The sequence below is a fragment of the Orcinus orca genome, chromosome X (genome assembly GCF_937001465.1).
Source record: "Orcinus orca chromosome X, mOrcOrc1.1, whole genome shotgun sequence".
Classification (NCBI taxonomy): Eukaryota; Metazoa; Chordata; class Mammalia; order Artiodactyla; family Delphinidae; genus Orcinus; species Orcinus orca.
In genome coordinates this window covers 94746929-94767852 of record NC_064580.1, presented here as the reverse complement: position 1 = coordinate 94767852, position 20924 = coordinate 94746929, and the positions used below count along the sequence as shown (strand labels likewise).

The 20924-nt window shown below is 45.6% G+C and overlaps 1 protein-coding gene across 4 annotated transcripts in view; it reads left to right on the top strand.

Annotated features, from left to right (window-relative positions):
• Positions 1 to 20924, top strand: part of COL4A6 (collagen type IV alpha 6 chain) — a 284481-nt gene that overhangs the window by 229625 nt on the left and 33932 nt on the right. For 3 of the 4 annotated variants that reach the window (XM_049704349.1, XM_033408791.2, XM_012537347.3), the window contains 13 exons: positions 2432 to 2494; positions 3310 to 3345; positions 3525 to 3566; positions 4488 to 4580; positions 5821 to 5874; positions 12339 to 12398; positions 13658 to 13702; positions 14190 to 14243; positions 15580 to 15649; positions 16718 to 16825; positions 17723 to 17863; positions 18689 to 18793; positions 20555 to 20715. In XM_049704349.1, the coding sequence (XP_049560306.1) occupies positions 2432 to 2494; positions 3310 to 3345; positions 3525 to 3566; positions 4488 to 4580; positions 5821 to 5874; positions 12339 to 12398; positions 13658 to 13702; positions 14190 to 14243; positions 15580 to 15649; positions 16718 to 16825; positions 17723 to 17863; positions 18689 to 18793; positions 20555 to 20715 (1032 nt within the window). The remainder of the gene's footprint in view (positions 1 to 2431; positions 2495 to 3309; positions 3346 to 3524; positions 3567 to 4487; positions 4581 to 5820; positions 5875 to 12338; positions 12399 to 13657; positions 13703 to 14189; positions 14244 to 15579; positions 15650 to 16717; positions 16826 to 17722; positions 17864 to 18688; positions 18794 to 20554; positions 20716 to 20924) is intronic. The other variant, XM_033408792.2, reaches the window with a different exon arrangement.

The following is a 20924-nucleotide window of genomic DNA, read 5'->3' as shown; positions in this document are numbered from 1 at the left end:
ATTCAGACACGGTCTCTGCACACACACACAGCCACCTCCCACCCCAGGATGTGAAAAACTAGTAGGAATGTGCCGTAAGGATTCCACTGACATCATCAAGAAAGAGATGCTGTCCACCTAAGGCTACATCATGAGAAACTTTATATCTAAGAGAAGGTAGCCTCTGAAAAGTGTGGGTGACATTTAGGCTGGCTGGCAATGGGAGGAAGCTTTCTAAACAGAGAGAGTAGTGTGAGCAAGCGCACATGTAAACAGGGATGAGTGAGGACCAAGGGCATAGAGGTCTCCTAGAGTGAAACAGCATTGGCTTAGATGGTGTGTTAACTAAATCTGTAGAATAACATCCAGTGTATTTGCTGCATAACTTCTCTTAGAGATGCCTTTCCCTGCCCCCAGAAGTACAGTGTTTGTATGCATGTACAGACATGATAAATAAACCACTTAGATTTGGGGAAGGGGGAGGGTTCCTGGCTGGATAAGAGAGTTGTGATCAGTAAGGAGACCACAGGTTATTAGTTATTGTCAGAGCAACGTTCTACTCTCATATATTCCTGGGGAACCTTTGAACCCCTACTTTCTCTCCCTCCTAAGTCTCAACTTCACTTAGCCTCTCCATCCCTTACCTAAGCACATATCACCTTATTCCTGCTCCCCAGCTTTAACAGGGCCATGCATTTTCCCATACCATCTTTCTCTTCAGATTTCGTTCTCTTGCTTTCAATATTGTCATCATTCATTTCAAAATATTTTCTAGTTTCCCTTCGGATTTTTTCTTTGACCCATGGAGACTTGTGGCGTTTAATTTCCCCAAATTTGTGACTTTCCAGATATCTTTATATTATTGATTTCTAGTTTGATTTTATTGCAGTTAGAGAGCATATTCTGGATGATTTCAATGCTTTTATATTTGTTCAGTTTTATTTTATGGCCCAACCTATGGAACTATCTTGGTGAATGTTCCATATGTACTTGAAGAGACTATGTATTCAGCTGGTTGGGGCGAGTACTGATGTTAAAATCTCCATCTAGGAACTGTGACAGGGCGAGAGAGAGTCATGGACATATACACACTAACAAACGTAGTAAGGTAGATAGCTAGTGGGAAGCAGCCGCATGGCACAGGGATATTGGCACGGTGCTTTGTGACAGCCTGGAGGGGTGGGATAGGGAGGGTGGGAGGGAGGGAGACGCAAGAGGGAAGAGATATGGGAACATATGTATATGTATAACTGATTCACTTTGTTATAAAGCAGAAACTAACACACCATTGTAAAGCAATTGTACCCCAATAAAGATGTTAAAAAAAAAAAAAGAATAAAACAGGAGATATCAGTACAGACCCTGCAGGCAGCAAAAAAAAAAAAAAAAAAAAAAAATCTCCATCTAGAATCATGAATTTATCTATTTCATCCCTCCCTCAGTAATTAATAGAACAACTAAACAAAATATAAACAGACCTAATGGATCTTCTTTGTCCTCACTGATTTTTTAATCTATTTCTCCTTACAGTTCCATCAGTCTTTGCTTCATGTATTTTGAAGCTCTGCTAATAGGTGCATACACATCTAAGATAGATATAGATATATACATTTTCTATTCCTTCCTGATTCAGTCTTGGCAGGTTGTGCATTTCTTCCAGGTTGTCCATTTTATTGGCGTATAGTTGCTTGTAGTAATCTCTCGTGATCCTTTGTATTTCTGCAGTGTCAGTTTTTACTTCTCCTTTTTCATTTCTATTTCTATTGATTTGAGTCTTCTCCCTTTTTTACTTGATGAGTCTGGCTAATGGTTTATCAACTTTGTTTATCTTCTCAAAGAACCAGCTTTTAGTTTTATTGATCTTTGCTATTGTTTTCTTTGTTTCTATTTCAGTTATTTCTGCTCTGATCTTTATGATTTCTTTCCTTCTGCTAACTTTGGGTTTTGTGTGTTCTTCTTTCTCTAGTTCCTTTAGGTGTAAGGTTAGATTGTTTATTTATTTGAGATTTTTCTTGTTTATTGAGGTAGGATTGTATTGCTATAAACTTCCCTCTTAGAACTGCTTTTGCTGCATCCCATAGGTTTTGGGCCATCGTGTTTTCTCAGTTTTTTTTTTTTTTTTTTTTTTTTTTGCGCTACGTGGGCCTCTCACTGTTGTGGTCTCTCCCGTTGCGGAGCACAGGCTCCGGACACACAGGCCCAGCGGCCATGGCTCACGGGCCCAGCCGCTCCGCGGCATGTGGGATCTTCCCGGACCGGGGCACGAACCCGTGTTCCCTGCATCGGCAGGCGGACTCTCAACCACTGCACCACCAGGGAAGCCCCGTGTTTTCTCAGTTTTTAACTCTCATGAATAGAGTTGCTATGAACATTCTTGTGCAATTCTTGTGGATATATTTTTTTTGAGAAACTGCCATACTTTTTTGACCTTGATAAAAACATGCCTCTCTAGGGCCCACAAGGAGCACCCGGATCTCCAGGAGCTGTGGGACCCATAGGACCACCAGGATTGCAAGTAAGAACCAGCTAAATCTACCACGTGTTCACAGCATTCACGTGAATGCTTTCCCTACCAGGCCGTGAAGTAAATGTAAGCCCGTGTAAATGTACGCCCTCCTAGCAGAGAAAGGCAACTTCCATTCTAGGAGGTTAAAGTGAAGCATGCTCTTGTAAGGAGCTATTTGTTATCTTCTTTTATCAGAGTCTCTCTGACCATCCACTCTGTGCCTCCAAAGCCTCCTAGTCTAGCTCAACCTAAAGTACAGCCCAAGGATGGCTAATACCCGGCACGTTTATTGTGACCTTCCACTCCCCTTACCCACGACAGACATTGCTAATTAATCACACCATTATCACCCACCCTGAGCACAGAGGCGGCTTCAAAATCTTTCTCAATACTTCACCTTGGAGAGCTCTTCCCACCTACCTATTTCCCATCACTGGCTATAGGAAGAGCATAGCCAGTCATCTGTGTGGTTCTGGGAAATCCACATCCCCAGATTGTTCTCTCTCCAATGTGTGAAATCCCACCACCACTGATTACTTTGGTTTACTTTCACCAAAAGTCATCATTTAAAAAGCGCTGGCCTAATGGGGAAAATGACACATGAAGTCTTCACTACCTTAGCATGAATGTGGTTATCAGGTCAACTGGGGAAATTTCAAAGGAGATTTTAAAAAAAGGAACCCAGGGAGAAGGAGCTAGAATCTGCTACACCAAAGCCAGACCACACCAAGGGGGTGGGGGACTTATCTTCAGTGACTCTCAACATGCCTAGATTCTTCGGGGCTGAAACTAAAAAGCGCTCTTTCCTTTCATTTTAAATCTAGGGTCCTCCAGGCCCCCCTGGTTTCCCTGGTCCTGATGTAAGTATACTTTGTCTTGGGGCATTTGACCTCCTACCGCTAAGTACTCTAGTTTCCCCAGAGATATTCTGGTCTGGTTAAACATACTTTCTGGTAAAAAAGACTGCATTCCAATTTAAGTTCCTGGAGGTTGTTTAGTAATTGATTTTGTTTTTCCTCCCTATACCCCTGTGCCTCAGGGGAATATGGGGTTAGGTTTCCAAGGAGAGAAAGGAGTCAAGGTAAATAAATTTTGGAACTTACGCTCTGCAGTCCATGTGCTCCTAGAAATGTGTCTAGCTGCACACATATGCCTGCTTGTGATAGGGCTGCATGTGCACGCATAGGCTACTGTAGTCTTTTTCCTTCAAAATATTGTAGTCTTCCTGCTTCCTACCTGTGAAATGTATATGTCTTACAAACATACGCTCTTGAGATATATTTTCTCTTCCTTCCACCTGGGTATTTCCCTGCTGATTTGCATTATATTGTGTCACCTTCTCTTTCCTTTTCTCTGCTTCTCTTCTCTCCATCCTTCCTCCTCCTCCTCCTCCTCTATCTCCTCCATCTCTCCTTCTTAACCCTCTCTCATCATTCCCTTTTATTTCCCTTCCCTCATTCTCCTATTTCCCTCTATACAAACTGTACAGTGATTTAGGACCCTCAAGGGAGACTGGGAGCTTGCCCTCCCCATCCTTGGCGGCTGCCTCTTGTAGATTGCACTGTCTTCAAGGAGCAAATCCAGTCTTCAGTGTTCCAACACGGACTTCACTGCCTCTGCTTGTGCTCTTGGCAATGATTGGACCAATTAGAGTCTGATCACTATTGCCAAGAGGTAGCCATTTACCTTGCTCAAATCCTTTTTTGCTTTCTTCTAAACACCCTTTCATGCATGACCATGGCAACTGTGAACCTGCCATTTACTTTCATCCATCTTGTTTCCTCCCTCTGCAGTGCTGGTACAAAATGCATCTGGTCAGGCTTATAATTCTTTTCACCCCTTGAGACTGGTAGCTTTGTTTCCTCATTGATGCAAGGGTGAGGGTGAAGAGGCTAAAGTCATGGACAGTTGATTTGTGAATTACATCCTGAGGACAAACCTACCCTCCGGAGAAATATCTGTGTGGTGTCTGCTTTGCTTAATGTTTCCTTTGATCTTACAGGGGGATGTTGGCCTGCCTGGCCCTGCAGGACCCCCACCATCTACTGGGGAACTGGAATTCATGGGATTTCCCAAAGGGAAGAAAGGATCCAAGGTAGTGAACATTTGAGAACAAGAAGTTAATAAGCCTTTTCCTTGTAATACCAGAGTTCAACTCTAATAACCAGAGTATACTGGAAGGATAGAGGGTTCTGTGTAATATGGATATGAGCTTAACTGGGTTTCTGAATATGCGTTCAAGTGCTATTTTCTGTGTTTGTTTTGCAGATTCAGTTATCAAAATGCTGAATAACTTAAAACAAACATTGAATAGTTGGGTTTTTTTCCTCCTAACTACCAACCCTGTCAATACTTATGTTGTCCCCAAAGCACTGTGACAGAGCAATAGGGTATAATGGTTGCTTTCAAGTTATCTGTTTAAAGAAACTATTTGCCCTCAGAAGATGACCCTGCGAATAGTGTATACTGTCACCAAGTGGCAGTAGATGCCCTAATTTGCCTGATCTGAACTACCAAGGCTGAAGCTGTAGACCTGTTTAACTGAGATATTTTATAACCTGTATTTTGATATGAATGTACACGTGGTTGTATTTGAATGACTGTTTGCTGTTAAGGTGTGCAGATATCTTTCAATAACCTGATTTCCCTTCCTTCCTGGGGATTCCTTAAGTTTTGTGATCCTGCACCTGTGGTCAAGGGACCCAGGCAGGGGAAGGTGTTTAGTCCCATTTCTTTAATTCTGTCTTTGTGGAAGCAACAGCTCCGGGCCTTCTCCAGGTTTACAGGAAGTAATTATTGAGTTGGGAACAGTTTGGGAGCATATGAAAAATTGCCTGCCTCCCTAATCATTCCCAAACCTTAGGGAGCCCTTTCATGGCACTTATAGATAAATTAGCATATCAAGGAGAGAGATTAGAATATTATGTTTCCCTTTGCAAACTGTAATTGTTACTCTTTTCCCAAAACCATTGGTGTCTTTGCAGCCAGTTATTTGCTAGAGGAAATCGCACTGAACAGCTTCTTCCGCTAGAAAGAAAGCAGATGATCATCTTTTCTGTCTCCCAATTAGCCTGAGCATTTGAGACTCTGTTTTGGATAGTTTTCTTTGCCTGTCATGGACTTTGGTCCTTTCCACACTACTAAGGGCTCCGTAAACTAAGACATCCTGGTGTAGTTACTAGTTGTGGAGACTAGGCAATCTGCACCAGCCTCTGGTGTCCCAATTGGGATACCCTATGGTTTCCCACTGCCCAGCCCAAGTAACTCAAGGGAACTATCTCCTTTATGTTCACTGCTTCCTGCTGCTACTCACTAAGCTTTGGTTGATTTTCCAGGGTGAACCAGGGCTTCAGGGCTTCCCAGGAATAAGTGGTCCTCCAGGTCTGCCGGTAAGTCTCCCTATTTGGTCAACATGTATTCAAGGATCTGATTGGACAAAAGCTATACCAATAGAAAGCTAACAGGAGGACCTCCTTCCTATGGTTATTGTAGAGAATTTCACCATCTTCATTGTTCGAAGGCATTTAAGGAAATGTACCCATGGGGACATGAGGTTCTTTATGAGACTATATAGCTTAGAGGTTATAATCTTAAGCTCTAGAGTTAAAACAGACCTAGGCTTGACTTCTGATTTCAGCAGTTTCTAGCTATGTAACCTTGGACAGGTTTCTTAACTTTTCTGAGCCTCAGTTTCCTAACCTACCAAGAAAGGGATAATAATGGGGTGCTTATGAGAATTAAATGAGATAATATGCATGAAAAGGGCTTAATAAATGCCTGGCACATATCAATTGTTGAGTAAATGGTAGTTACTGTTAGTGATCCTATTTTCACTTTCCTATGTGCCCTTGTATCTTAGATTCTTTCACCCAACAAATACTTTTTGAGGGCCCCTATTTGCCAGGCCTTCTGCTAGACTCTAAGGCTGCAACAGCAACTAACAGTCAGATAAGGAAAAGTCCCTGTCCTTGAGGAAAGTACATTCTAATTGGGGGGGATGAGGGAGGGGAGAGAATCACCAAGTAAACAAATGAAGGAGAACAAGTTCATATATTGGTAAGTGATACATAGAAGACAAAAAAAGGGTAAAAGTGTTGGAGTGTGGATGGGTAATGGGATGGGCACCTTTGGACAGAGTGGTCAAGAAGGGCCTCTCTGAGGGATCGCTTATTATGAGGGAGCGAGTCATGTGGAAGGTCGGGAAGAGTGTTTCTGGCCAAGGGAACCATAAGTGTCAACACCCTGAGGTTGGAACAAGCTCAGTGCTTTAGAGGAACAGCAAGAAGGTGAGCGGGTGGAGAAGAGTGAGCAAGGCCAAGAACCAGGCAGAGAGGCAGGAGCCATATCATGGAGACCTTTGTAGGTCAAATGTGGCTTTTATGTTAAATGTAATGGGAAGCCATTGGAAGGCCCTGACTTGTATTTTTAAGATCTCTCTGGTGGTAGTGGGAGTTGGGGGGCTGGGTTATGGAGGATGGGGGGAGGGGAAGGCAGCAAACAGAGGCTACTGCAACAATCCTGGTGAGGAATGGTGGTGGCTTGGACTAGGATGATGGCAGTGGAAATGGAGAGAAGTACATGGATTCAAAATGTAAAACGTTTTAAATTTTTGTTACAGAACATTTCAAACACATACAAAGTAGGGAGAGTGGCATAATGGTCCCCCTGTGTACCCATCACCTAGCGTCAATAATTAGCAACTCACGGCCAATCTGAAGCCAACAACAGATGTAGCATTTCATTACAAATACCTCAGTATTTCTAAGAGATAAGGACTTTTTAAAAACATAATGATGATTTCATCACCACTAATTAATTATCAGAAATGACAATATCTGTTAAGTCAGAATTCAGGTTTATGATTGTCTCATAAATATATATTTTTATAATTACCTGGTTTTGAATCAGAATCCAAATGACGCTCACAGATTACATTTGGTTGATATATCTCTTAAACTACAAGATATGTTTTGAAGGAGCTGATGAGATTTCCATGGATTGGGTGTAGGGGTCAGGAGGGAAATGGATGAATCAAAGATGACTAGGCCTGCCCCCGGCTTGCTGGCAAAGTGGGAAGAGATGACTCCGGTGCTTCCCTACAGTTCTTTGAAACACTTTGGGTCTCTCCAGGTGGCCGGAAAACACAGCCAGTAGAGCCACTGGCACAGATTACTTCCACAGTGATCCCTACTACTCCGTAGAGACACAGGGGCAACAGAGAACCATCTATTCAATGGCCTTGATTTTAATCAGCTCAGTATCTAATGAATCATAAAGGGAAAGAATATTCATGTTGGAGACGGGACACCTGGACTTCAGCCTCAGCCCCAGCTCTGGGCCTTCAAGTATCTGAACCTCTCTGTATATATGTCCTGTGGCAATGGTCATATCTACTGTTTTGAGGCCCAACTCACAATGTTCATCAGGTTTCTTTACAAAGTATAAATCTGTGCTGTCCAATATGATGACCACTAACCACATAACAGCTACCAATCCTTTGAAATGTGGCTAGTCTGAGATGAGATGTGCTGTAAGTGTAAAATACACACCAGATTTCCAAACCTAGGTGTGAGGAAAATAATCTAAATTATCTCATTAACAATTTTTACGTCGGTGTTGAAATGACAATATTTATGATGTGTTTGGTTAAATAAAATGTTGTTAAATTAACCTCACCTATTTGTTTTACTTTTTTAATGAAGCTACTAGAAAATTTAAAATAACATAGTAGTTCACATTATCTTTCGATTGGACAGCACAGACATAGAGTACTTTGCAAGTGGGCTGGGGAAGAAAGTCTGCACCTTTCTTTGTGAGCATTTCACATAAATTCTAGTCACCTCTTATCATCCCTATGATGTAAGCAAGGTGGGCTGGGTTTATATCCCTGACTGATGAGGAAACCATGGCCTGAACGGGTAAAGAGGCTTGTCCAGAGTCACTCAGCAAGTTATTAGCAGAGCTGAGACTGAAATTCAGTTTTCTTGAATACTAGCCAACTCCAGGCTTTTTCCTCATACCATACTGCCCCCTACTGTTCAGTTCATTCTTGTCATGGTGGTTGTGGATTGCGTGATCTCTGGTGCTTTGCAATTCACTGGCTCACGCTCCCTCCCTCCTTACCATTCCCTTCCCTGTTCTACGTCAGAGGATTTCCCCTTCTGCAATTTCACCCGTTCCCTTCTGCCCTGTGAAAGAAAGACACGCTGACTGACAGCAATGCACAGTGGTAAACTGCAATACCGTTTCAAGCTCAGCGTTTCCAGTGTTTCACAGTGTGCCCTGACAAATAGAAACCCCAGTTGATTGTAAAGACATCCAAGGTGGAAAAAAAAGCTTCCTTTATATGGTACAGCATCTTTTCAGAGAGTGGGAATCAAGAAACCAGAGTTCTCAGCCCACTTTGGTGTGGATTCCACATGCAACCCTGGCCAAATCCTATAACTCCTTTGCTGCTAATATCTCTATCTGCTTAATGGGAACATCTATAGGTAACTTCTGTGACTTCTGCCAGAATAGTTGTAAGAAGAAAGGTGGTGACGTGTTTGAGATGCTCTGGGCTTTTCGGAGGAAACACACTTCTCAAATCCAAAGCCCTCACGTTGACTTTCAATTATCCACACTCACTGAGAAACAAGGCAGCGCTGAGGGTGGAAATCTCTGGGGAATCTGAAATGTTCCCTTCAACCATTTGTTTTCTTTCCATCCTAGCCCAGATCTTTGCAGGAGCTGCTGACAAGTGGCCAACCTGAGAGATTTAGACCTCACTTTCTTTCCCTTGCCCCTTCTGCAGTGACCCAGCATCCTTGCTTTTCTGGCTCAGCCCCAGCTTCACACATTTCATGACATTGTCCCAGCAGTACACTCATGTGTAGGCCACAGATGCTCCCGTGGAGATTGTCAGAGAGAGTCATATACCTCTGTGCCCTCCAAGGCACCAGCAAACGCAGGGTAAGGCAACATGGCAGATGATGGGAGAGAGAAGGGAAGAAAGCGGTGAATCCTGAGGTACCTATTGAGTGGATCTGAGGCAACTACTGGACAGGCGGGAGTTCTCTTTCTGCTGAGCACCAGGCTTTCCAGGCACTTCAGGTAGGTCCTTCGGAGGAGGAGCCCCATCTTGACAGACTTAAGCTAAGCCCTCCCCTCCGCCCCACCCCCACCCCCACCGCAACCCGGTGCCCTGAGGGGCAGTAGCAGCAGTGTGACAGGGTCAGAGTTGACAAGGAGACTGACTTTCCTAACCTCTCAAGTCGCCCTCACAGTGCCAAGCCAAACCGATCGCTGCAGTTTAGCCTCCAAAATGTGACCCCACAGTATGCTCATTCCCCGCCCCTCCCCCATGGCCTCCGTCCCCCTTTTCAGGCTTCAGCCTCCCTCCTGCCTTCCTGCCCTCCTTGTGCAGGTGGGCCTCGCCCCTCTCCACCGCCCTCACTAGGGCCGGGCGAGGAGCTCAGGCGGAGAGGGTGACCACCGTGCTGGCAGCCTGCCTCTCGGGCCAGCAGGCCTCTGAGGACCCAGGGCCAGAGTGTCTTTCACTCCACAGCGGGGCCTGACGCCCCCTGGTTCCAGCCTACTGTCTGCAGCTTGCCTTTTTCTCACACCCCCCTCTTCACCCTGCTGTCCGCCCCGACTCCCAGCCACGTGACTGAAGTTGAGTTTTTGCAGAGCCGCTAACACCCATGAACCCAAAATACCAGGAGACCAGGGCCCTAGAGAGCAGGCCTGTAAACAGCTAAGCTAGGCTCTGATGAGGTGTTCCTGACCGTGGGTGAGAAGGGGTAAGGGAGCAGTGGGTGCTGGTCAGCTCATGATGGCGACTGACTGGGCCGGGGCCGGGGCCCAAGACATCTTGCTAGAACAGCTTGTTCAGCAGGGCCTCGTACAGGGCCTCCCTGTGCTGGGAGACAAGCTGAGCCTACAGCCCAATATCTTGCCAAGTCATTTATGTTTTATTGGCTCTAACCCCGACACACAAATTGCTTTTTAACATTTTTTTCCCTTTTTAAACTTTGTATATGTTTTTTTGCTCACCTTGTAGCTCAATCTCTCACACCCTCTCTCTGAGAAAGCAAGAGTCCAGAGGCTCTTTCTGTTTTCCGGAGAAGAAGGACAAGGGCCCCTTGTCTTTACAACTGTGGTAAAGATAGGTGGAGGCTGTGAGATGGTACCTGGACATTCTTTTCCTCACACTTTGGAACAGTTTTTTCCCTTGGTCACTGTTCCATTTAATTCAACAAGTGTGTATTGGACCACCTTGTATGTGTCAGGCTACAGTAACATGCCTTGGAGGAGACAGAAGTGAATGTGATACAGACCTTCTGTCACAGACTTTCATCCGGAACCTGGCTTAGTGCTTGAAGAGTTTGGGGCAGCGTGGGCTGCCGTAGCTTCTGTGCACAGGCCAGGGAAGGCTCCGTGAAGTGTTTGACTTCAGCCGCCAATAGATACATGCCACCAGGGGGCAGCATGCCTCGGTTTCCAATTTGAACTGCAGAACTAAGTTTGCATTCAGTTTGACACACAGGCCTTTCAAATAGAAACCCTATTCAGCGTGAGGTCTGAGCAATTTGACTCCTAACTGTGGATGTAGAAAAGAGGGAAGGCAAGTAGGAGCCAAAGGCTGCTTTGAGTTGGACCCTTCACAGACGTACACTGCCCTCCTCAACAACAACAACAGTAAAAACAACTCACGTTTTAAAAACAAAAGAAAGTCAAAACTTGGGCCTAGAGAACTAAGGGCTATTCAGCCAACTGTACCCACGGGAATGCTCTGAGTATGAAAGAGGAAGAAAAAAAAACTACAAATGGGATTGGAGCAGTGCTTTGACAATTAGCTGAGCCAGGTCACATCAAGAGGACAACAGGAGGTGTGCCATAACATCTAGTGTCTTTTACAAGCTTACATTTAAGAGAACTTCACTGCCTCCTTTACTCTCATAATAGGCCTAAATGCTATCTGCTAACATCCGTACTCCAGGAAGTCCCATTTTAAACAGTAACGACAAAGTGACCTCGATTACATTTGCCATGAAAGACTTTATCCACTCTGGTAATGAATTCTTCTGTATCTCGGGGGCCCAGAATGTGCCTGCCCTGGACCCAGAGGGGAGGAAGCTCTCTCATTCACTCTGCTTTTTGGATTTCTGCTTATTCCTAGAGAATCCCCAAGTCATGTCCGTGGCTGCAAGCCCTCACCTTCTGTGAGCAGGACAAGAGGGGTTGGTGACCATCTTGCAGTCCCTTTGAGAGTGTTCCTAAAGCCCGCATGGTTCTAGATCATGCCTAGATAGAAACACTCCTTCCCACTGAAGAGGATGTTGCAGTCATCATGTCTCCAAAGGGCAAAAGCTCTTCTCTCTAGCATCGATCCCCAAGGATTAACACAATTCTCCATTTGTGGGTCATCTTTGACCCAAGCTCCTAGATGGTGGGAAGCAGCCTGTTCTCTTGGAAAGGGCCCTGGAATGGAAGCTAACGCCCTGACTGTCTCATTGACTCTCTAACCCATGCAAGATGCTTGGCCCTTCTGAGTGTTAGTTTCCGCATCTGTAAAATCAATGAGCTTAGATCTGTCATTATTTCTATGCTGTTAGTTCGTGTTTCCATAAATACTTGTAATAGTTTTTTGGGGAGAAGACATTACTTCTAGAACCAAAAAGAAGCCTTTAATGAATGGTTCAAATTATCTTCAAGGCCTATGTGTTTCTCAGGCGGTGACGAGACGCTCAGCATGGTTGAGCTTCCCCAGTGGGACAGTGGAGCTGATTGGAAATTACCACCTTGCTTTGGATGGAGCCAGGAGACCTGTGAGGAAATGAATGTTATAATCTGTGGTCTCTTTTTCCTTTAGGGTTTTGGAATTGCTGGAGAAAAAGGAGAAAAGGGAATCCCTGGTTTGCCGGGACCTAGGGTACGAACCTGGAATTTTGCTTGCCTGGATCTGTCAAGTCACCCGGTCCCTTTTGTTTTCCGTTTGCATCTCTGTTATGTAACTTGATGGCCTCCTAAGCTTCTCTTGTTTCTCTTTCTCAACCCTTGGGCAGGTCCCTAAGACCTCTTCCTCTCCCTTCTGCCACATTCCCTTGACTTAGTGGCTCCTTTGAATAAGGAATGAGGTACAGTAAGTCCCCTACATACGAACCTTCAAGTTGTGAACCTTTCAAAGATGTAAACGTATTATAAACCTATTACAGTACAGTACTATATAGCCAATTGTGTTAGTTGGGTATCTAGGCTAACTTTGTTGGACTTACGAACAAACTGGACTTAAAAATGCACTCTTGGAATGGAACTCGTTCGCATGTAGGGGACTTACTGTACTCCCTACACCAGGTGGTTCCTCAGCCCGTTTACTCTCCTTGTCCTCAACTATAATTATCTTCTGGGCTAAAGAATGACATGTCTTACTTTCATTCCATTCTATCCTGAGGGAAGGTGGGGTAGGGGCAGTTTGCAGGAATGGAAGAAAGAGGACCAAGTGCAATTTTTATAGGACAGAAAGAAACCTGGGAAGTTCTAGAACATAGTGAGTAATGTTTGGAGTCAACAGTTTCCAATAATAATCTCACTTCAAGTGGAGAAATAACTGTTAGCCTCTCTGATTCCTAGCTTCAGGCACTTAGGTCTTACGTTGTTAGTAATTGGCCAACCTTAGCCTTAAAGAAGCAACACTTCAGAGAATTAATTGTCTTTTTAGCTTGGTCATGAAGTTTGTCAAGAGTCTTTTGAGCATTCTGCAATGTTCATCCATTACCCTGCCATTTCTTTCTCCACTTTCCTCTACTCCCCTGTCTTGAAAACACAAAATCACCAACAAAAAATGAATTGGGGGAGAGAGACAAGAGGCCCTCCCACAATCTATTTAAAAATCTCATGACTTGGAACTAATGCAGACTAAGTATAATACCACCCAGCCCTTCTACCCAATTCCACATAGTACTTAAAATGTTTCCATTTATTTAGCTCTTTAAAATTTCCCTGTGTGCCTATTTAGCCTGATGGATTAGTGCTTAGAAAGAAGTCATTAAGGCACGTCTAGGAACATTCTCTTACCTGGTTTTAGGAGCTGCTAAATCCTGATCTCAGTTGGAGAGCTTTGTTATGTAAGTCTAGTTGCTTTGTCTAGTATGGGCTATTAATCTTTCTAAGGTACCTCTATTCTCTTTACAGGGTCCCACGGGTTTAGAAGGAGTCCAAGGCCCTCCAGGGAGTCAGGTATTTTGGTTAATATCATTAAAGCCTCAGTGTATAAAATCCAAATCAGAAGGCCCTCTTGCTTTACTTAACATGACCATCAATGCAAAGGGAAACGCTGCTTACGATTCAAATTGTCCGCCTCTCTTTGTTTGATAGAATCTCAGCCACTCACTTCTTTTGTTTTTACCCAAGAAGATGAGTGTCCAGTGTTCAGTCCTATGATGAAGTAGTACTCCTTTAACACGTTATCAGGGCCTAGCAAAGCCAGCCTGCTTGTATTCGTCTCTAGCCTTGTGGCCCTTGTACCTCCTAACATGCAAGTTGGCTACCTAAGCGCCATATTGCCTTCTGGAACATTTTACGGCTTCCAGAGTCAGGTATGATCCATATATATCCTGGAATGCCGGCCAAAATCCCTGTGCCATTTGCCCTGGCCTAATCCAAAAACCAGCCCCTCTTGTGCTCTTAGACATTCAATTCAGTTGTAACTATGTTTCTGTCACAGGGCAAGAAGGGGTCTTCAGGTTTCCCCGGGCTTAATGGATTCCCAGGAATTAAGGTAATGTTTTTAGGAAGTGAAAATCCAGGATTGAGGAGATGGAAGGGTGAAGAATTAGTATAAATGCTGTTTAGTCCATTTGGGCTGCTATCACAAAATATCACAGACTGGGTGGCTTATAGAAAAGAGAAATTTATTTCTCATAGTTCTGGAGGCTGGAAGTCTGAGATCAGGGGGCCAGTATGGTTAGGTTCTGGTGAAGATCCTCCTCCGGCTTGCAAACTGCCTACTTCTTGCTGTGTCCTCACATGGTGGAAGGGGCAGGCTAGCTCTCTTGGGCCTCTTTTATAAGGGCACTAACAATGGTGGGAGCTCTGCCCTCATGACCTAATCACCTCCCAAAGACCTCACCTCCTAATATCGTCGTCACCTTGGGCATTAGGTTTTCAACATGAATTTTTGGGACACACAAACATTCAGATCATAGCAAATGCCTATATGATGAAATATAGAGTATTTTTTAGTATTTTGACATTTTAGATGTCACCCTTTTCACACGAAATGCGTACAAGCAAATCCATCCCTACAAGGAGAAATATTTTATTATTGACATTGTTTAGAATTGCCAACTTTTGGGTTTTGTTATCGTTTTTAAATTCTCTCAAGCAATGCATCCCCTTATTGCCTGCACCTGGGACAGACAGCTCCTACCTCCCAAGCCTGGATATGCCACTCTGTCTGATTCTGGTACCTGAGTCTCCCTTTTGAGAGAATTAGGACTCTTTTGACTTCCTCTGCCTGACATCACCCACTAACAAGGGCCCTGACAGTAGCAGAGTCCCAAGCCTGCTGAAAGTGAGAAATAAAAGTTAAAACTCGGGCTTCCCTGGTGGCGCAGTGGTTGAGAGTCCGCCTGCCGATGCAGGGAACACAGGTTCGTGCCCCGGTCCGGGAAGATCCCACATGCCGTGGAGTGGCTGGGCCCATGAGCCATGGCCGCTGAGCCTGCGCGTCCGGAGCCTGTGCTCTGCAACGAAAAAAGTTAAAACTCTGTTCCCTCCTTAGCACCTCTTGGGTGTAGCCATATTTTCTATTCCTGCGATATGTTTCCCAGGCCCAGAAGCAGATTGTCTTGGAGTCAGGTTGCAAGATAAAATTGGGATCCCTTGTCCTTGACAGGTTCTCAGTTGAGTGTCAGGCCTCTGGGCTGCCTTGTGTCACCTTCATCTTAAATTTATTGGACTTTGAAATTAACCTATGGATTGTTTGGCCCTGGAAATCAGGGGTTACAGAAGGAGGAACCTTCCATTGTCCCAGGGAATGGTTTTGAGGGAACATAAATCTTATGTGATGAGGTCACAGAAATATTTGTGTTTAATGTATTTAATCTTTGCAGGGTGAAAAGGGTGACATTGGCCTGCCAGGCCCAGATGTTTTCATCGATACAGATGGTGCTGTGATCTCAGGTGCAACTTTTCATTGATTGGAGTGGGAAAAAAAAAAGATAGGAAGTTGACTTCTATATCCCCTGTAATTGTTAAGAGGATACTTTGTCAGCCACTGGATTGCTGCTAAACCCGATCCCCACAAGGGCCACTCGTGGATCCTAAACTTGGGAAATGAATCTAACTCCAATGTCTTAGGCAAAGAAGCCAAGCCCCATACTCCATGTTTGTGTTGGGTCCACCAAGACTAGGATTTGCGTTGGCCTGGGTCTGGATTTGCTAAAAATGGTTCTCCTAGTGATGCTTAGGGAAGGATTCATACCCTCCCAGCTAGGCTAACTTCAGCCTGATACTGTGGGACACACAGGGTCTCATGTACGTGATCCCATGCATGCTCGAGCTTGACAGTTTCACAGGAAGTGGAAAAGTATCTTTGGTTAGGGGAGCAAGTATCTTTCGGTTAGGACAGCCCTCAATAGTGTGACACTTTGGAAGTTTGCCTTCACCTCTCCTTGTTCTAGTTACTGTGTGTGCCCAACTCTTCCCTTCGCCTTCTCTAGAGATCTAGATGTCAGTGTCTCCAGCTACTTCTCGCTTGACCAAAGGCTTCTCCTATAGTGCCTCTTCCATCTGGGTCTCCTAACTTCCTTCTCACATCCTCTCAGGCCTGTGCCCTGTCTGGTAAACTCATTAAAGCTGAGGTGTTAATGGTTGACAGTGGCTTCCTGTGTTCCACGCTCAAGAAACCTGTGTATAACATGAAGAGTAGGCTTCGACACCTTAACCCAAATGGCAGAGATTTGAGGCATGACAAAAGATTACTAGTAGTAGAAGAACCTTCCTAGTACTTATCAGATCTTACCATGGAAGGTAAGCCCTGGCCAGACCAGTACTGAACAGTAGGAGAGCGTTAGCTCAAATAGGCCCATTATCACATGAGAGCATTAGCATCTGGGAGACCTGTGAAGGGCAAGAAAGGTGCTGCTAACCTGAGGACATCTCCTTGCAACTCTTTTGAGGCATTTTGTGGCATTTGTGGGCCTCCCTTCGGTTTGCTTACTGCTTTTGTTGTTGTTGTTGCAACACCAGGTTATCCTGGAGACCCCGGTATGCCAGGCCTCCCAGGCCTTAAAGGAGATGAAGGCATCCAGGGCCTGCCTGGCCCTCCTGGTGCCCCTGGATTACCAGCTTTACCAGGTAAACAAACTAACCCACCCCATGCACAGATCTCCACTCTGGTGCTCAGCATCCCCTTCTATACTCTGGTCTGGGTACATACCCAGCCACAGTCAAAAGAAAGGTAGACTATAGTCAGTAGGCTCCCTGCTGCAAGCCCAAGGCCAATGTATATGAGAATAGGGCCTGGGTAAGCAGCTTTCCTTTGACCTCAGTAATGTACCATAGCTAGATAGGCAATCCCAGACCATCAATGAGGGGGCCTGGGTTGGCCTGCCAGAGCCCTGTCACCCTTCTGTTCATGTGCCATCCCAGTTGATGCTTGCCAGAAGGAGCTAACAGAAGCCCAGACGAAAGTTTGTACCCAGCCCTTCACTCTGTGCTTAACCCAGGATCCTGTGGACGACATCCTTGACACAGTCATTGGAGGAACACGCCCATATGTCACTCTATAGTAGTAAACAGAGAAAGGGCATGCCAGCGTCTGGGAGGCAGTGATGTTCCAAATATAAAGCCTCAGACATTACTTTTAAAGACAGCAGTTTCTAAATTCTCTGGAGATGGGCCTCTGTAAGGATACCTGTGCTTTTAAAACGGCCCCTTGGAGGAGGTACAGCTGATCTCAGCACCAAGGTGGAAAAAAATCTAGAAATGGGAGGCTGGAGACCCAGGTTTCCCTCTCAGGTGCCACTTAGAAGTTCTGCACCCCTGACCATGTTTCTGTACGTCTTTGGGCCTCCATTTCCCAAGAGGTTAGGCTAGCTGATTCCTAGGGACCCTTCTAACTCAGCTGCAGGAGAAGGGCAAATGCTTTCCCAAATTCTCCCTCGGAGCTAGTGTCTAACATCGGCACTGATTGGAATCCCCTGAAGAGGAGGATGATGTGATGAGCATTTTTGTGTGGGCTTCTCCTTCCAGGTGGCCCCGGTACTCTAGGGCTCCAGGGAGTTCCAGGCCTGAAGGGGGACCAAGGAAACCCCGGCCACACCACAACTGGGGCAGCTGGCCTCCCTGGCAGAGATGGTTTGCCAGGCCTACCAGGCCTACCAGGCCTACCCGGTAAGTTGTGTGTTTCTCTCTTTGGTCTTGAGATCCAGGTGTGATCCAGATTGCAGAACAGTCCTGATTTTTGAGGGAGGGAGCATCTCACAGGTTAGGGACCGCAGCGATCAGAGTGTTCACCAAGGAATAGGCAAGTGAGGGCCATCTCGATGATCAGACACTACCTAATGCCTTCTGACTGCATAGTCATTCCCTTTCCCCCTTCACTGTTCTCGGCCCCTAGGCCTGTGGTCTTGCAGCTCCTGAAGGAGCAGCATTGGCTCTTTCAAGCTTTCCCTGGTCCTCAGGGCTCCAGCGGGGCGGGCTGAGAGTCCAAGAAATGGGAAACCAAGCCTGGATCCTCAAAGTGGCTGCTAAAAACCTCCACAGGGCTTATTCTCCTTAGGTCATCTACCTGAGTATGAGATTCTAGATTCTAAGAAAAAGGCTAGAAATATGCCCTGCATGTTTCTTTGTAACCTGCAACCCCTGACCACTGCAGCTTGTACCCATCTCCTCTTTTGTCCTACGAGGACTTCCTGGGATAGACATGGGGACTGCTGAGTTGCTGAAGCTGCCTCGGTTATTCCCATATCCCCAGTGTCTAGTCCAGTGCCTGGAACATAGTAGACATCCTGTAAGTAGTAGTAGTAGAGAGAATTGAGCCAACAGAGTTTGGACTTGCTACAGACTTTGGGTCCTTGTCTTGGATTTTTGGGGGGAAGGGTGTCTCTGCTCTGGTGGTTGGGGCTCAAGGACCCTTGGTGACTGAGCTGCTATGCTGAGTCACATGAGCCCAGGCTCCTGTAAGTTGCCAATCTTTTATGTTTTTTTTCCCTAAAGGTCCAGCATTTGAGACGGGAACTCTACAGAGCACAGAGCCAGGGTTGCCTGGTCTCCGAGGAGAACGAGGTCCAAAAGGAAACCCAGGCCTCAAAGGAATCAAAGGTGATTTTGTCCCCTTAGGTTTCTTTGTTCCCCAAACTCCCTGGAGAAGGCCCTCTGGGAAGAAGCAAACTAACAGCCTTGGGAACCTGAACAGGACGAATCCTGGATCTTGAGTGGGAATGTGATTATACGACTGTTGGAAGTGCTCTATTTGGAGCTCTAAGACTGAGGCTGGCGGTTGAGGTCACACAGGACAAAGGGGCCCCCAGGCTACTCTACCTGCCCCCTCCACCTGCAGAAGCTACTCTGCACATTCTGCAGCCCCTCTCAGTTTGCAAGGCCAAGGCAGGAAGTCACTTATGATTACCTTCAGCCTGAAGGAGAGGTCAAGACCTGGAACTCTGAAAAAGCCAACTGGCTCCAGGAAAACAACTCCGGTCCCCACAGATTGACTGAAGGATTGATTGATTGCCCCAGCCTTCGGCTGCCTTGCACTTTCCATCTTTCTGTTGTCTTTGGGTCATTCCTCCATTTCATACTCTGAGGGGCAGATGCTAAAGTGCAAATAAATCACTTCATTATAGTTCCAGCCCAGGGCAGGGTGGAGGAAGAGGTGAAAGTACTGGCTGAAGAGAGGTTTGGGTATACCTGGGGGTTTCAGGTACCTGAGATCTCTCCTGTTCTCTCAAGGAATTTACAGCTCTCCTCGACCTCAAACAGAAAGGTTTTAACTCACTCCTCTCCTTTCTCATTGCCCTATCATAAAATGGCACTACGTAAGTATAGGAGCTAGTTCAGAAATTTTTGAAAGCCCCATCTCTAATTTTTAGATCCAGGGAAGATGGTTGAGGGCAAAGGATATTAAATTTCAAGTCTCGACCTAGGATGTCAACTTTGGCCCTTCCCTGACTCACTGCAGAGCTAGTGTGCTTCTTGATACCATTCTCATACTTAAAAACAGGGCCAACTCTGATGCCTCCCCTCCTATATTCCCATGGGACCAGAAGGTTTTTTTCTCTCTCTCTCTCTCTCTCTCTCTAAGTCTGGAATAGTGATAGTGATTCTCAGGTGATTCACTGGACATGAGAATCACCTAGGGGAAATTACTACCAATTAGATTCTTGGACCTGGCCGCCTGAGAGTCTGACTGATTGGACCTGGGGTGAGGCCCAGCAAGCTGCCTTATAAGCAAGCATCCCAGGTGACTCAGGCAGGAGGTCATGGATCACACTCGAGAAATGATTATTTGGAGAACAGGCTGTTCTTTCAGAGTTTCAGGGATTATCGCTTTTCTAAAGGTAGGAAGAGGCCCTTCAGGATCTTAGGGAAACTCAGAGTCACCTCTGTTGATCCAAAGTCTCATTTCCTAGACCAGAAGCATGGAAGGTATAAGTGGCTGGGCTATAGTGCTAGTGACTCCTTGCTATCTCTTCAAAGATGCTTTGCTGAAATCTCTGTCATCAATTTATTTGGCATTTGTCTCTGTGTACAAAAGACAGGGGAAAGACATTCTGGTGAATAGTATGTTCAAGTGGCTTGGATTCCGGACTCTCAGTTGGTTAGTGTAGGTCAGTGGTTCTCAACTCTGGCTGCACATTAGACTCACTGATGGCTGGGCTCCACCCCAGAAGACTGAAATCCAAATCACTAGCACAGATGTACTTTGATGGAAAGTGAACCTAGTTCATTCGAGTCTGTTCTCTGCAGGCCTTCTGATTTCCTCCATGGAGTTGTTCAGGTCACGAATTACCGCTGGCAGGTCTTCCTTCTTCTTGGAAAGATGGCCCACTTAGATTAATGTTGTCTTTTTTTTTCCTCCAGGGGACTCTGGTTTTTGTGCTTGTGATGGTGGTGTCCCAAACATTGGACCACCTGGGGGGCCAGGCCTACCTGGACCACCAGGTCTCCTGGGCCTTCCGGGCCTGAAAGGAGCAAGAGGAGATCCAGGCTTTGGGGGTGCACAGGGCCCATCAGGGGATCCAGTAAGTCTTACCAAACTTTGGCCCTGAGGGAGCAAGTGGGAGCTTTTAAATGCCCCTCACTCCTCACCAATCACTTTCCTAAAACACATAAAAGAAAGATGGGGATGAAGCAGACCTTCAAGGTTTTGATCCATAATATGAAGAAGTCTATCTAGGTATCTTGAAAGTCCCTTTCTGCTTTAACCTACCTATGTTCCCTCCCTTCCTCC